This window comes from Oryzias melastigma, linkage group LG19 (assembly GCF_002922805.2).
Source record: "Oryzias melastigma strain HK-1 linkage group LG19, ASM292280v2, whole genome shotgun sequence".
Taxonomy (NCBI): domain Eukaryota; kingdom Metazoa; phylum Chordata; class Actinopteri; order Beloniformes; family Adrianichthyidae; genus Oryzias; species Oryzias melastigma.
The window spans coordinates 2,047,493-2,064,618 of record NC_050530.1 but is presented as its reverse complement, the minus strand read 5'-3'; the positions used below and the strand labels follow the sequence as shown (position 1 = coordinate 2,064,618).

The following is a 17,126-nucleotide window of genomic DNA, read 5'->3' as shown; positions in this document are numbered from 1 at the left end:
TAAAGTCAAAACTATGTGAAAAATGTTTTTAAAAACAGGCGATGCTCCACTAAAGTGCAAGGATTTATTCAAAAAGTATCACATTCATGTGTCATAACTCACATGTTTTTTTTAAAACCAACATTTTAAAGCTTTTTTTAATCCTTCACCTTCAATTTTTAATGAAAAGTACTCTTATCTATGAGGTGGATGAGTTCAGAGACTACGAAAAACTATTTCTAATTTTACCAATTGATGCTGGTGATTTGCACCAGAGTTCACTTACAGGGACGTTGTTTTTTATGCAGACCAGAAATTCCTTGAGTACACCAGAGTTCAGATAATCTTTAAAACAGATGAACAGATTAACAGATCTTCTGTTTCAAACTAAATTCACCAAAAACTTAAGTTTACTTTTTTTAGTTCTCATGAATAAGATGGCAAACGTGTACTTTTATCACAAGAATTCCACTGTTAGAGCAACTTGCCTAAACTTCAATAACAAGGAAACACCATAGTAAGATATAAAGGACCGTCTCATTCATGATGTCTTGTGTTGTATTAGATTATTTTGACAATAAAGACCTAAACAGATAAAATGTTCTTGGCTGCAGTATCGGGACAGACAGAAATCTGACCAGCGCGGTATATAGGGCTTTAGCAGGAAACCGTCAGCTGTTTGTTGACTGTGTCAAATCGAAGGCTCATGTTGTGAGTATCTTTCACCTCGGTGTGAGAGCGCGGTTCTGCTGCCTCACGTTTGTGTCCTTCTCTGCTGCTCTCACTCCGCCGCTCTGCTGCTGCGTCAGATCTGCTCGGATTTGTGTGTCACGTGTTGTTTGTTGTGACATACGTGGCGTGTGTCTCCTGGAAAAGACCCACCAAAACGGAGAATTGACCTCAACAGATGAAGAAAGACAGGAAGCGGTAATGCGGAGAAGAACTCCCCAATCGATTTAGATCGATTTCAAATAAAAATACTTAAAAGAATTAATTTACAAAACTTCATATATAAATGTAAGATATATATAAATTATGTTTTTCATATATATATATAAATGTATGATATATATATATAAATCTATGCTTTTCATATATATATAAATGTGTGATATATATGATATATTATATATATCATATATATATCATATATATATGATATATATATGATATATATGATATATTATATATATGATATATATATGATATATATATCATATATATCATACATTTATATATATATATAAAAACATAGATTTATATATATATCATACATGTTTTATATATATATGAAAAACATAGATTTATACATATATTATATATATAAATCTTTGGATTTCATATATATATATATATATATATATATATATATATATAAATATAATGTCCATACCCCCTTTATTCGCGGGAGACCTCCGCAAAAGGGGAGAACCACCAGTCTCTGTCTCGCCCACCTCAAGACTGAAGAATGTCCTTTATGATCCATACAAAAAAAAACACTTCAAAGCATGCTTTGTAAAGCATTTCTTAAAGAACATTGGATTATTGCTCAACATAAAGTTGTTTATGTTTATGTTTTAAGTTTATGTTTTTAGACATTTATTAAAATCACTTCTATAATACATCTATCTATCTATATATATACTGTATATATGTATAGATATATACACAAGTATACATATATACATATGTATACATGTATATATATATATATATAGATATATATACACAGTATATGCTAGACCTATTCATGCATGCACAGTTGGCTTAGAATGTCAAATAATATAAAAAAAAGGACACGTCTGTAAAAGAAAAAGTACATGTCAACAACAACATGTCAAAAATACAAATATTGTGATCAGTTTTGACATTTTAGAAATAAATTAAACAGATACGAACATAAAATATAACTTTACTACTTTCCAATTGCATTTTCAAAGTAACAGGTAGTAAAACGTGAAATAAAATGAAACGTCAAAAATGAGAACCGAGCATTCTAAATTAATGTAGAAACAAAGTATAAAATCTAACTAATCATGAACAATAAATATAAATGTTTAGCCAGACACAAGAATAATTTGTTTTTAGAAAAAAAAATTACACCATATAGCAAATTTGATTGTTTTGTGAAAAATATATCAGCCAGAAATGCAAAATACACTAAAATAAATATTTATATTAAAGATAATTATATCTAAAATCCACTTAGACATTTTTTTGTGATAAAACAATGTGGTTTTTTTTTATTAATGGCAGCTACTTTTCAGTAAATATTTGACAAATATCTTTGGTAGATTTAAATTGTTTGCTTTTTAAGAAAAAAAAATTGATTAGACTGGAATAAAAGCTCAAATATTTGCAAAATCTTTGATTTTTTAGGGTCATTTTTGCAACATAAATACAACATATACCTCCAATTATTTTGATTATTATCTCCTATTTTTAAAAATTGAGTTACACGCCAGTGTGTGTGTATTTTCTGATCTTATTTGACATTTTTGTCTGTTTGGTTCCAACAGCGATGAAGTCTGGAGGCACTCAGCTGAAGCTCATCATGACCTTCCAAAACTATGGCCAGGCTCTGTTCAAACCCATGAAGTAAGTAACACTCTTTCATAAAGCTTTCACAGTCTGTCGCTGATAAAAAAAAAAAAAAAAAAAAGTTGCCACTACCCTCTTTTTCTTCCATTTAAATGTCCTCATGCGCCGCCATGCAGGAAGTTTAATGTCAAGCTTATTTTCTGTTAAAAAAAAAAAAAAAAACGAGTGCCATTTCAACATAAAACACCAACTGTGCAGCTTTCTGCCTTCACTGACTTCCTTTGTTGCATTCAACCACCCACTCGTTTCTCCTCAGAGCATCAATCTCACTCACTCACTTCTTCGGCCATATCAAATGGCTTTCATTGCGGCTCAACCTTGATATTTGATTGAAGGCAGACACCATTCTGCTGCATCAAAGCCAAATGTTCTAGTCTTTTTTTAGAGCTCCATGAGCTCCTGTTGATGGTGTTCTTCAGTGGTGATGCTCCTCTCCCTGTTGGCTTTGATGAATAAAGCTGCTCTGGTCTACTGAGTCTCATACTGTACTTTGGTTTGTGGTTTGATCACCAGAACATCCACTTAGTAGAAGGTTCTTTGTCTTTTGAGTTGTTGTCATACTTTAACTTAATTTATCTGTCTCCATGGGTAATTCAGTAGAACCATCGCTGTCGTTCATCGTGTTTGGATTGTTTCGGTACGTGAACTTGCTGAAAACACAGATTGTAAGAAAGTTTTAGCATTTTTGGGATTTGATTTCTACGATTTCCAGCTTTGTTTTGGTAGTTGGTAGAGCTCACCTGCATTCAGGTATGTTAGAAAAAGCAAACTCCCATCCACCTGAAAACAGGGCTTAAGTTCACTTGCAAGTAAACTCTTGTGTGGTTCACTACAGTGTGATCACACAGTCGAGTTTTAATGAATTTTTCTTTATATTACAAAATTAATATCTAACTCATGAACCAACCTTCAACTCAAGTAATTCAAAACAATGTTTCATGTAAAAAAACAGCTTTAATGTAAGAAGTTATGACATTTATTAATTAAATGTCTGTCATCCTCCAGTTTATATAGCTAATCATGTGAAAATTGTTTTTATTACCAATTTCTTTTGGTTTTCAATGGAAATTTGACAAATTTAACGAAATTCGGAATTAAAATTTGGTATTTTGACAGTGATACCAGCACTAAATAATATGGACGAATGCATTTTTTACCATTATGCATTTCAAACATTGACTTTATACGAGAACTGGACTGAGCGACTCCTCTGTATCCGCTGGCTCCAAGAAGCCAAAATCCCATAGACTTCTATGGAGAAATAAACAGCTATAACTCAGTTATTCTATTCTATAAGAATTCTTGCTTTAATGCATTTTCTTAACATCTTTTTAATATAGTAATCCTCTTTTTTTTTCCTATTGCACGTTTTTTAAGTTTTAACCCGGCCAATCAGATGCCTCATTAAAAGTAGGCGGTCTCACGTCCAATGTTCGAAACGTTTGACAGATTTCGTGTTGCCCTCTGTCAAGTGGTAGGGGCGTGGACTTCTAATAAGCTCATTCGTGATTGGTGAGAGTGGTTGCCATAGAAACGTTGGCTCATACCGACTCGGACCAATCACTGCATAAAGACGTCGTCTGGCTTCGGACGTAGCAGTGTCCGTATCGCAAAAAATGCTGATTGAATGGACTTAATTTCAATGGAGCCAGAAGTAAGCCATTTTCTATGGGTGACATCACACCGACTCGCTCCAGTTCTCAGATACAGTCAATGATTTACCCTAAAAGAAAAAGAATACACAATAACAGGATAGAGGAAGCTGGAATCTCATTAAAAATGGGTCGACCAAAGTTAGAATTAGTCTTATTTGTGTACTTTTTTGTACCAGAGATGTGACTTTTTTTCTCTTCCTGGTGCTTGTTTTGATTTAATCAAATTTAGATTTATATATGAGTTGTTCAGCACTTTTGAATAGTACAGCCAAACAAAGAAATGAAATTAGACATCTGGTCACCTTGACTTTCATAAACACCATAAGATCCTTCCAACACTCTTCAGTTTTGAACTATATCTGTAAGAAAATACGTTCTAACCTCCTATATATCATTGAAGGTCTTAATATTTACACTTGGGGGTTGGTTCAAATCTTAATGGATATTAGAAGTGCCGATACCGTATGTACGATGAATCATTTTAATCGTTGAAGGAATACAAAGACTTGTCATAGACAGCCAACAGCATGTTCAGATTTCTATTCATTCGCTGAAGTATCTCTTATAATAAATGAATTGGAACTTATTCTGTACCCAGAGGAGAAATCCTGCAGATTGAATAAAAACTCCCACTCAAGTTGAGCACTAAAGGTGAAGGAAATATTTCCTTAAAGAAGGGGAATTTATTTGACCTTCTTAATCTCTATAACCCATATTGTTAAAACAAGAAAAATTCTTCTAACATCTAACAACTGAATATCAGAGGTTTGTTGATGTGCTGCCACAGGAGCTCACCGAGTGGATGCTTCTCCTGAGCAAGCGTCTCTAATAGTGGAGGACGTAATTGCTGGGAGCTTTAGGGTTTAACTGCACAGCCGACGATCTCCTAACTCCTCCCTGCTGTGAATCATACAGCAGCATGATGTCACATGTAGCGAAGGAGGAAAACTTTACTTTTCATCCTAATATGACCTCCGTAACACATCTTACAGACTCGCTCCAATGAAAATCTTCGCCTAACACTTTGAAAAACAGTTTCAAACACCCCTACCCCTACAATTCTAGGGGTAGGGAGAAGCCGTAGGGGAAGAATTCTGACTGGGCCTGACTTAAACATTTAATAAATTACACTGAACATGACCATGGGAAGAAAAAAGGATGACAAGATGAACTTAAGCTAGACTCTTAAATAGACAAACAATTACCTGAAATGAAAACACAGGCGGATTGTGACTGACAACTCAGAACATGAGCAAAAACAACAACAAAAAAATAAAGAATCCTCTCATATATTCAGTCTATTTTGATTATTTCCTCCTTTAGATACTACAAAATGAAATGTCCTTCTTGTTTCTCTATGTTATGAAATACATTTCTCCCAAAAGTGCAACTAGACAATTAATTAGAACGTTATTACATTTAAAAAATTTTAAGTAGATTAGCAACAGGCCTTTAAATATATTCATGAGCTATGTTTTATTCTTTTATAGCAATTTTTAAAAAATGTGGAGTTCAGCTAATATTTTAGCAACTTGCTAATGTTTTTGGCTAATTGTGCTATCTGAGGTTTTTATAGGCTAATTTAGAGTTTAGCTTCTATTTTAGCAACATGCTAACGTTTTTTTTTGGCTAATTTGTTATCGACTGAGGTTTTTATAAACTAATTTAGAGTTTAGCTCCTTTTTTTAGCAACAGTCTAACTTTTTTGACTAATTTAGTTTACTAAGGATACTGTATGTAGGCTATTTTGGAGTTCAGCTTGCATTTAAGCAGCAAGCTAGCTTTCTTTTTTTTATAGCTAATTTGGCATCTACTGAGGTTTTTTATGCTAATTTGGAGTTTAGCTATTTTTAGCAACATGCTAACGTTTTTGGCTAATTTGTTATCTACTGTTTTTTTAAGCTAATTTACAGTTTAGCTTTTATGTTAGCTACAGGCTAATGTTTTTGACTAATTTAGTTTACCGAGGAATATTAGGCTATTTTGGAGTTAAACTAATATTTTAGCAACGAGCTAGCTTTTTTTGGTTAATTTGTTATCTGCTGAGGTTTCTTTATGCTAATTTGGAGTTTAGCTAATATTATAGCAGCATGCTAACGTTTTTGGCTAATTTGTTAACCACTGTTTTTTTTTTTGCTAATTTAGAGTTTAGCTTCTATTTTAGCAACATGCGTACTTTTTTGACGAATTTATATTACTGAGACAATTTATGTGTTAGATTTTTTTTTTTTTTTATTTTGAATCTACTCAGGTTTTTTTGGGCTCATTTGGATTTTTAAGCAACACACAAATATGCTAAACTGGCATGTATTAGAGATTTTTATGCAATTTTACCACACATTTTTCAGAAAATTAGGTCAACTTCAGCGGTCTTTCATAGTTCTTTAATGAAATTTCCAGTCTTTTAGCAAATTTAATATTTTGCAAATAGCTTTTGCATTTTCATTAAATCCCTTCAGCAATTAAAGTAACTTGCATCACCATTTTCAGCAAAAAGCTTCTTCAGTGACTATCTGCAAAAAGAACTCACACTAGGATTATTCCAGGTAATTCAAGTTTTCTAGTTACTTTTGTTCTTGACCATATCGTCCTCTTTGCTCTGAATCCCACTCTGATTGGTTGAATTCGGCTTAAATCTCCCCTTCCTCTCTAATGAAGATCATAATTGAATTGTGGGCTAATGGCTCCTAACGCCGGCTGTTGTCTTGCCCCCTGCATGTCAGCAGTGAGAGTGGGGTTAAGCCTGTGGATGATAGGTAGGAAGGAGGGCGGGGAAGCTATTCAGAGACTTTGTAATTACGGTTCCCGTCGTACCGCGCTTAAGTCAGGCCAGACGCAACAAGCCTGAAATCATCCTGACAGGCTGGGAGGAGCTGAGACGAGAGCGGAGTGAAGAGGAGAGGCGCTTAGTGCCCGAGAAGAATGAGGGGGAAGGACCGAGGGAAGACGAGGAGCCCAGACAGACGTGGGCAGAGAGGGTAGCCAATGCACGCTCAGCCACAATCCGTAGATTATCTCAGCGCTTTGCCTCAGATGTTGTAGCAAGGCGGATATGCAAAATGACATTTTCCAAGAAAAGCGCGGGGCAGTGGTGTTGGATGTAAATCTGCTGTTTGACAGCTGCAGCTGTCAGAGTTGCTCTAATGTTCGATAATCCTCCAAAACGGCCAGGGCTTGAATGTGCACTTTCATAAAACGGGGCCAGCCGCGTTGCAGCAAAGGTCTTACAGACTTACTTATTAGTCCGTCGTTCTCTCGGCCCACACGTGTCGGCCAACATCATCTGCTTGTTCCTGAAACTGCTGATGGAGCATCAAAGAGGCAGAGCTGGGGAGATCAAAGACGTCCCCGCCCGCGCTCATCGCTCGGCTTCTTTCAACTCTTATCTTGCAAATGCGAGGCAGGCAGAGGCCAGGGAAAGTGTGCCATCTCAGTTGAGGTTTGACCCCACAACCCTCTACCTGAGGACACCTGCGCTCTCTTTGTTTGCTTGTGGATTTTTTTCTCCTGGTTGTCCTCACAAAATGTAATCCGATTGGGACATCTTGACGCAGCAGAACCGGTACTGTACCGAAGCGCCGCGGACCGACCTGCCGCTGTGACGCAACAGAGATGAAGCCGATCCAGCCAGCAGACATGGAATAAACCAAGACTTAACTTGTTTTCTCTAAGCTTGCCGGGCGGTGTTTGCTTAGACTGCAGGAGTCTGAGGATCAGCCGTCCAGACTGACGCCCAAAGTTGCTTCAATTTACACAGTTTCATCACAGACTGTAAACTGATGACTAAGCTCCGTCGTCTTCGTCATTCTGGTGATCCTGTTGTGTCTGTGGACAAACCTCAGGTCCAAACAAAAAACGTTTGTTTTTGCAAAAGAACAAATGTTGTTTTTTTACAAATTCAAATTTATTTTAGAAAAACAACAAAGAGTCAGTGGCGGACGTAGCAGTTTGGGGGCGAACAATAAGATGGGGCCCTCTGCAGTGGTTGTACTAATCATTTGGGCAATAGGGTCAGTGTCAATACTGGCCGATATTTTCATAGTTTTAGGTTATCTGTCCAATATAAAAAAATTCTAAAGATTTTTTTCTTTGACTTTGATCGGAGGTAATAGCAATAGAAGGGCTCTGTTTTTCACAAATTTGCTGCCCCTCCCCCGTGTGTGCTTTGTGTCAAACGCTAGACGCACACGGGGGAGGGGTCCAAGCCATAGACCCTAAAAAAAAGCATAGGCTGTTCGAGAAACACAACTCAACATTTATGGGCATATGTTTCGGGCCCACGTCACGTATAAGTATGTGGGGTAAATCCAACGCGTCATTTTTTGACCACATCTACCTTTCTTACCGTGTTGCATGACATAAAGTGGCTGCTTGGACCGCTAGCTATGATAAAAAAAGATAGTAAACTGCTAGCTATGATAAAAACAAAGCTTGTGAACCGCTAACTATGCTAAAAACAAAGCTAGTTGACTGCTAACTATGTTAAAAACAAAGCTAGCAGTTCGCCAGTTATGTTTAAAACAAAGCTTGTGGACCGCTACCTATGTTAAAAACAGCTAGTCCAAAGCTAAAAGCTATAGTTGTAACATAGCTAGCGGTCCAAGCTTTTAGCCCAAAGATAGAAGCTAATTAAAGAATAAAAAAAGACTCATTCATAAAGTGTCATTGGGGAGAAAAGAACCATTGAGGGAACCGAAGAAGAACATTTTATTTCAGTGATAACATAACACAAAGCTGCTGTTTTCAGACAAAACCAGAAGTCTTCCTGAAAATATGGATTTATGGAGACTTTTTTTTCCACGTACCGAGGCGCTCCGCTTATTATGCGGCGACTTATAAAATAAATGAGGCAAAAGAAACTAGGAGATAACTTTGAAAACCAAAAACTATACAGACTAATTATTTTGAATTCAATTAAAATACATGTGGAAAAAAAAGATATAAAAATTTAACTGATTTCTATTTTTTTTGTATCCCCAAAAGCATAAATAGAGAAGAAGAAATTATAATTTATGATTTAGGTTAGAAAAAATACTATTTTATTTATTTCTTCTTCTCAGCTAGCAAAAATAAATACAAGAAAAATAGTGATTGAAACCTTATTATTATGCAGATTGTATTAAATAATCAACAAAGAAATTGACATTTGGACAGAATTAGCCTGAAATAATTAAATAATTTATACAATTCTAAAGAAAATGTTGAATTTCTTATTAAAAAAATAAAAAAAATCCAATGAATTTGAGGTGAATCTGTCAGTTTCTGTTGCTCTTCAGGTGGAAATATCATGAGCGTTGATTATTCTACCACATGTTTGAAGTTTTCACAGCAGAGCAGATGTTTCGGCTTCCTCTCATGCTCAGAAGCTTTTCTTTCTCACACATTGCCAGCACGTGTTTTCCAGCACCGCCGCCGACCATCTATCTGGACGCGCTAAGCGCTCGCACAAGGACACCTGAGCGATTATCTGCTATTTGATGACCACTGGCTCCCGCTCGGTCACCCACAGACAGGGTCAAAAACAATTTTCCAACGGCATCCAGACTGAGATGGGTAATGTCATGCTAGTTGATGAAGGTGTCTGTCTCAGAGCTGCACGTCTGCGCAGAGGAGGTTTGGCGGTGGGCGGAGTTTAGGAGTTCAGTTAGACGCTGTGTGTGGCGGAGCTCCAGATTGAAGTCCTGATCCTTACTTTGTCTGGATGGTAAAAATTCCAGGTTTCTCAATTTAGCTTGGAGCCACTGAAGGCAGAGTCTGGCTGGGGGCGGTATGGGGTTCCATTTGGGCCAAAAATATGTTTTTGCGTCCACTGTCTATATATAAATAGATCCATGAACGTCTTTGTTTTCCTCGTCTGAGGTGGATGGCTCCATCGCTCCAATATATTGCTCGCCGTTTTCGTCGCTCTGGTAATGTTGAGGTTGTGAGGACCTGTAAGGTAGCGGGAGACCATGTAAACAGGTGGATGATGGGAAATGGGGGCAGGATTACTCCCTGCCACACAACTATGTCTTAGAAAAGTTTTTTGATTTTGGCTAAAAAGTTATAATCATAATTTAAAGACCACTGAGAACGCTTTAAAAAGGGATCTAAAGATGATCGGAGTTTAAGGACATTTTTTTCCATACATAAACACATCTTTGGGTTTCTGATGATTCATGACCATCATGCACCTCCTGAGTTAATCCATGTTCCTCCAAGTGATGCTACATCTCTCTTTACCATGACCAGCAGAATCCTTTGAATGTGGTGACGTAAAGCCACCTTCAACATTTTACATTTGTCATGTATTATTCTATGGAGCTATTTTGGAGCCATAATTATTTGAAATCCAAATAAAACATTTTGAAAAAAATGTTGGTTTGGCAAAAAAATGTAAAATGTCCAAAACTTGTTGCTATTCTAAAATAAAATTAAATATTTTCAGCTTCAGATGTTCTGTTTTTTTGTTCTTGAATCTGAACATTTTTGTTTCAAAACCCCCAAAACTGAACATTTGAAGCTGAAAATAATTGAATATATTTTAGAAAAGCAAAAAGTTTTGGACAGTTTACTTTTTTTTGTCCAAACAAAAATGTTTTATTTGGGTTTCAAATATTTTTTAGCTCTATATTAATCTTGACACAAAGCTGCAGAATTTCTTGAAATATTTCAAAGACTTTGGTGCAATAACCCCAGAAAAGTGCAGCGTTTATAACCGACATGGTGTTTTTGGTTCCTAACTGTCGTGTTGTACTCTCTCTGTCTTTGTCAGCACCTCTTTCTACTGTCGTCATTATCCTTTTGTGCTGCTGTGAACTGAATTGTAATATTTACTGAAAATTTCAAGTGGGAGCGCACAAAGCCTGTTAGATGATGAGCAGCGAAGGGAGGCGTGGGAAGGACTGATGAGCGATATAATGATGGTCTTCCGTTCCTTCAGCTTAATTTTATCTCTTGTCAATCAGTCTGCTGTCAGCTCAGTGGCACGCAAATCAATTTAAGACAGATATCTCTTCTAGATATTTGCTCTTTCCGCTGCTCCTCCTCTCTGCCAGAACTATATCTGCACCAAGTCGAATCCATGAGTAATTTTGATTGACGTGGCAGAGAGAGGAGGAACTGGAGCCGCATAATGTCACCTTGTTTGAGTCAATACGGTATCGACAGTGGCACAAGCCGCAGCCTGGAGGAAATGTCTGTGTTAAATGTGAAAAATTAGAGAGAAATTGGCTGCATATGAGGCCTGATGCTGTATCATCGAGCTGCATAAACAGTGGGAGGCGGATGAACAAGATTGATGGAGCCTCTTCTGAAGATGGTGAGGGCATGTTTGAAATTAAAAACCTTTGTTATTCTTGCAGGAAGCTGCCCGGATTTGTCATCCGGCAAAGCCACAGACAGACGGAGAGAAAAACAAGAGGGTGTTAGACGATTTTTCTTTTGTATGCAGGCTGTCAAACAAATGCGATGTTTCTGCAGAATAAGTTCCATCCTTGTGTTGGGTTTAAAAAAAAAGCATATCTGCATTTGGCTGGTTTGTTTGGCATGCGATCTTGTTTTGGTGTGTGACTCTGTATTCACGAGGTCCCCCGCGCCCCTGCTCTGACTTTGTGTCGGGAAATAAAAGGATGAAGTGCCTCAGGACAAGTCATTCAGAGCAGCCATGATGAGCGCCGCTCTCTTTGGAAATAGAGGGAAATCGTAGCGACGCAGCAGCGGTGGCAGAGCTGGGGGGCAGAAAATATCACGTTAACCCTCAAACTTCTCGGCTATTTATCTAAAACTGGTGCATAAGAGACTTGGGCTTGCAGTGAACCATGAAGTGAAGCAGTTAAAGACTATCAACATTTTTTCAGGAGTATAAGTCAGGCTGAAATGTAAGTCACACCGGAATATAAGTCGCTGTACTAAAAAAAGAAAGCTTAATAAAGAAGGGCAAAAAAAGTAAAAGTTGCACTGGAGTATAAGTGTAATAGCAAAAAAAGGCATAAGAAGAAGTCATTCAACGGTATAAGTGGCCATGGACTTTAAATCACACTGGAGTACAAGTTGCACCAGCCAAAAATACATGATATAGAAGAAAAAAAAACATGTATATGTCGCACAGGACTATAAGTCACTACGGAATATTAGTTGCACTTGAGTATAGTCACACTGGAGGATAGTCGACCGACTGGACTATAAGTCGAACTGGATTATAAGTAGTACTGGAGTATAGGTCACACTTGAGTGTAAGTTGCACAGGTGTATAAGTTGTTACGAAGGAGAAGTCGTACAGGAGTATAAGTTGCACTGGAGTATAAGTATTGTAGCCAAAAATGCTTGATATAGAAGACAAAACATGTATAAGTTGTTAAGGAGTGTAAGATTCACTGGAGTATAAATCCTACTGGAGTATAAGTTGCAGGAGCGAAAAACTTAAAAATAAGTTATTTCAGAGTATACCTTTCACTGTAGTATAAATCACACCTGAGTATAAGTCGCACCAAAGTATAACTTTCACTGTAGTATAAATCACACTGGAGTATAACTTTCACTGTAGTATAAATCACACCCGAGTATAAGTCGCACCAAAGTATAACTTTCACTGTAGTATCAATCACACCCGAGTATAAGTCGCACCAAAGTATAACTTTCACTGTAGTATAAATCACACCCGAGTATAAGTCGCACCGAAGTATAACTTTCACTGTAGTATAAATCACACCTTAGTATAAGTCGCACCAAAGTATAACTTTCACTGTAGTATAAATCACACCTGAGTATAAGTCGCACCAAAGTATAACTTTCACTGTAGTATAAATCACACTGGAGTATAAGTCGCACCAAAGTATAACTTTCACTGTAGTATAAATCACACTGGAGTATAACTTGAAGAAGTTGTTTTGGAGTATAAGTTGCACATAAAGCACATTGTGGCAGTTGCCAAAACAATGCATGCTAAAGAAGAAGTATAAGTCATACTTTTGGGATAAAAATGCAACACTTCTGAGCTCGGCTTAATGCTGAGTTCAAACCGAACGGTTTTTACGCGTCAAATTTACATCTGCTTCCTCTTTTGACTTCAGTGCTTTACCAAAAATGTGTTCATAAAGTCGATTCTTTCCCGTGAGCGGCTACCGTCACATTTTAGCCTGATCGCTACATGGAAGCATTGACTGTATATCTCAGTTACGATGCATGGAAGACACGGATGATGTTAAGAGATCAGGTTTTTATTTTGAAGAGTTCTACAAAAGCATCTGTAATCAAGTCTTCATGTCTGGGTTCACGAGATCTTTTATTTTTAACTCTACTGCAGGATTCACGTCTGAATGAGGGAGCTTTCAGCGGTACTTCTGTCTCTCTGTGACCCAGCTTGATGATTTACTGACCTGCATTAGTCCAAGGAAGCTAAAAAATAACAAGAAAAATAACATCTTGATGCTAATAAGAAAAAAAGTTCAGTAGGAGAACAAACAGATTCTCCAGGTTTATGTCAGAGCTTCTTCTTCTGTGTTGTTGTCAGTAGCCAATATTGATACACACAAATAGAGTGACCTCTAGTGGGCAATGTTGGCCCAGGTGTGGGAGCACTAAAAACCAATTTTAGTGGGAAAATAACAAATATATGAGCCAATATTCTTTTTTAAAAAGGATTTTCAGTTATATCTAACTGCAATATTTTTTGGAGTATAAGTCGCTCCTGAGTATAAGTGGCACCCCTATCAAATGTGTGCGGTAAAAACGCGACTCATACCTATTAATTAGAAGACTAACGAAAAAAGTGTATATAAAGCAGCATTTTCAGTTTTGTAAATATCGAACTACAGTATTTCTTTAAGGAAAAGTCAAGTTTTATTGCGTGTTTTAGCCAGGGGTGTGACTTATACTTCAAAAATAGTGTTGTTGGATATATACACATCTAAGAATGCTGCTTTATTTACATTCTTTTAATTCTGGTAAACATTTTGTACTTTATTAAGGTTGTACGAAATAATTAATTGTACAAACCTTTGAGAAATTCCAATTTGCCTGTTTTGTGAATCCTCCAGCATTTAACCACGGCGTGGATCTCACTTGGGACTGAAAATCTGTGAACATACTTTACCTGCTCATTTCTGTTGTTCATTAACTTTCATTTACTTGCTGAAATTGAAGCCACATTTAGCTGTTTAGCTCTTAAAGCTTTTCTTTCCAGCGCTCTCCTTCCCTCCTGGTTTAATTGTTTCACTGGGATTTTACTGCACACTCAGCAGATTTATTTATTTATTTTGTTTTGCCATTACAGAAATTAAAGTTTGCATTGCAAATATGCACAGGAGAAAAAAAAACTGCTTAAACCAGCATTTGAATTGGTTTACAAACCGGTGGCCGTGTGGACTTCAGTGGATGAACCGGTTTTCCTGAGAGCTCTGATGAGACCTGATCAAATGGAGCCTCCGGGGTTTAGGAAACTGACCCCTGCAGGGACGGAAACGCGCTCGGCCGCCGCTGCCCTTAGATTAAGCCGAGTGAAGCTTTACTGCTTTATCTTCTGAACGGAACAGCTACTGGAGCTGGTCAGCTCTCTGCTGGTTCTTAGGCTGGTCAGGAAGAGGCGGAGAACAGGTAAAGGTGAGACCAGCAGACAGAAACTGTAGAAAATGGTTTATTTATTTATACATTATTTTTTAGGATTTTACTATTATTATTTATTACAATTATTTATGTATTATTTTATGTATTTCATTACTTTTATTTATTATTTATATTATTTTATTTTTATATGTATTATTTTTAAAAATATTTTATTAAATTATTATTATTATTTATAATTATTTATGTATGTTTTATTGTTTATTTTTATTCATATTTTATTTTTAAAATATATAATTTAAATATTTTTATTATTTATAATAATTTATTTATGTGTTATTGTTTTTTTATTTTTGAGTTATTTATATTATTTTATTTTTTATTAATATTTATTATTTTTCACATTATTTTATTAAATTATTATTTACAATTATTTCTATGTATTATTAAATTATATTTTTTATTCTTTATTTGTTTATTTATTTTAAACTGACATGAATAAAAGTAGACATAAACAAATGTACAACAATAAATAGTCAGAGTTCGTAAATGGCTTTAGGTGAAGTTGTGTGACCTATAGAAAAGAGTTCTTTTTAAAAAATGAAGACAAAAATATTGAATTGACGCCCAAGAAAGCAGATTTTTATTTGCAAAAATGCACCAACACTTCATCAGGAAAATGTATTTTTCTTCTCACCATCAGCTGATGTTGGTGTAGCTGCCTTTATAAAACCATAAGCATTAAAAATATTGAATAAAAAAGTTAATTTTGACATACAAATGGTCCTATGATATTGGGATAGGCTCCAGTAACCCTGTGTCCCCAATAGGAAGAAGATGTTTTTGCTTTATTCATCTGCTTTAAACGTCTGGGTTAAACTCTAAGAGACTTTTAGTGTCTTACTGTGTTCTGCTGCAAGTTTTTTGATGTTTTATGCATGTCGAGGAGCTTTGTTTTTACATCTACTTCTCCAACATGGTTAAAAAACAGTAATATTTTCTATCTGACCACAGAAAAATTCAGACTTTTGAATAGTAAATCATTGTTTTTCCTTTTTCCTTTCAACAGTAAAGCTGTGGGCATTTTTCATAAATTATATTTTTTTCTTTCCTTCATTTTTAAACTACACAGAAGGAATCTCATGCAGATTACAGCATTAAACACGACTCTTTTAAGTTTTGTTTTTCTACTTTTTCTTCAATTTAATCGTCCCCGTTAACCAAGCAGAGGGAAAAAAAAGTGAAGATTGTCTTTTAAAAAATTGGACTGTGAAGCTGCAGACGATACAGATGTATGGTCTGCTGCACTATAGAAAAGCACGCCACCGGCTCTCAGCAACAGAAGCTTACGCAACTAATCTATGGTCTGGTGGGGATGAGGGAAGCTGCCCACATCCCACTGTAATAATCTGTTAATGTACCACTGGCATCCTGCCACCTACTGTAATCAGCCGTCCTGATTTATGTTGAATGTAGACATTAAAAAGCCAGCCATGTTTACATCTGTGGGATATTTAAGCGCCCAGTGCCACTTATAATTAGCGCGGCTGATTAGCGTAATCGTTTAGTTTAGAGACGTTTGCTTCTCCCTCCACTTCCCACCGCCGTGATGAGTGCGAGCGACTTCCTACCACCTCTGATAACTTTGGGCATGTAGTGTCCTGTCTGTGACAGCAGTCACACTCCAGTTGCCAAGGCGACCGGGATGGGAAGGAAGTGGGGGTGTTTGATTGGCTTCGTTTGTTTCCTCTCACGGCGCGAGCGCCACGATACGGTCCCAGGAAGCTCCACGGCGCTCTTGTTCATGCCTGGCAGGAGCAGGGCTGTTTGGACGATACGATCAGTCATCTGCCCCCTTCAGGTAAATGTTATCAGAGAACGATAACGCGGCACCGCATCCGGATGAAATGACGGGGCCAAGCGGCCGATCTGCATATCAAAGCCGAGGCCAAATTCCTCTGCCGTCTGCGTGTGCGCATGTATGCACGCGTGTTCACAACAGGCACTGCTGACTGCACATGTTACTGCACATTTTATTGTATTTGCATTTTATCTGCACATTTTATTTATTTATTCTGCGCATTTTATTTAGTCTGTATTTTCTATTTATTTATTTTATCATTCCTATTTTGAGGTAACTTTTAGTATTCTTTTTATCACACTCGTGTTTTTATTATGTTCATGTTCTGTTTATCTATGCTTTATTTTACTGAGTTGTTGATCTTATGTCTTTTTAGTGTGACTGCTGGTGTGCATGGTTGAGCTACCAGACAGGGAATTTCTCTCTGCAGAGATTAATAAAGTATCTATCTATCTATCTAGATGAGGTATTGGACGCGAACCAGAGGGGGT

General features: G+C 36.7%; 1 protein-coding gene across 2 annotated transcripts in view; it reads left to right on the top strand.

Moving 5' to 3' along the window:
* The window catches only part of fam20cb (FAM20C golgi associated secretory pathway kinase b), a 98,697-nt gene that overhangs the window by 19,751 nt on the left and 61,820 nt on the right, over positions 1–17,126 (top strand). For both annotated transcript variants that reach the window (XM_024284887.2, XM_036217307.1), the window contains one exon: positions 2,499–2,577. In XM_024284887.2, coding sequence (XP_024140655.1) covers positions 2,499–2,577 — 79 coding nt within the window. The remainder of the gene's footprint in view (positions 1–2,498; positions 2,578–17,126) is intronic.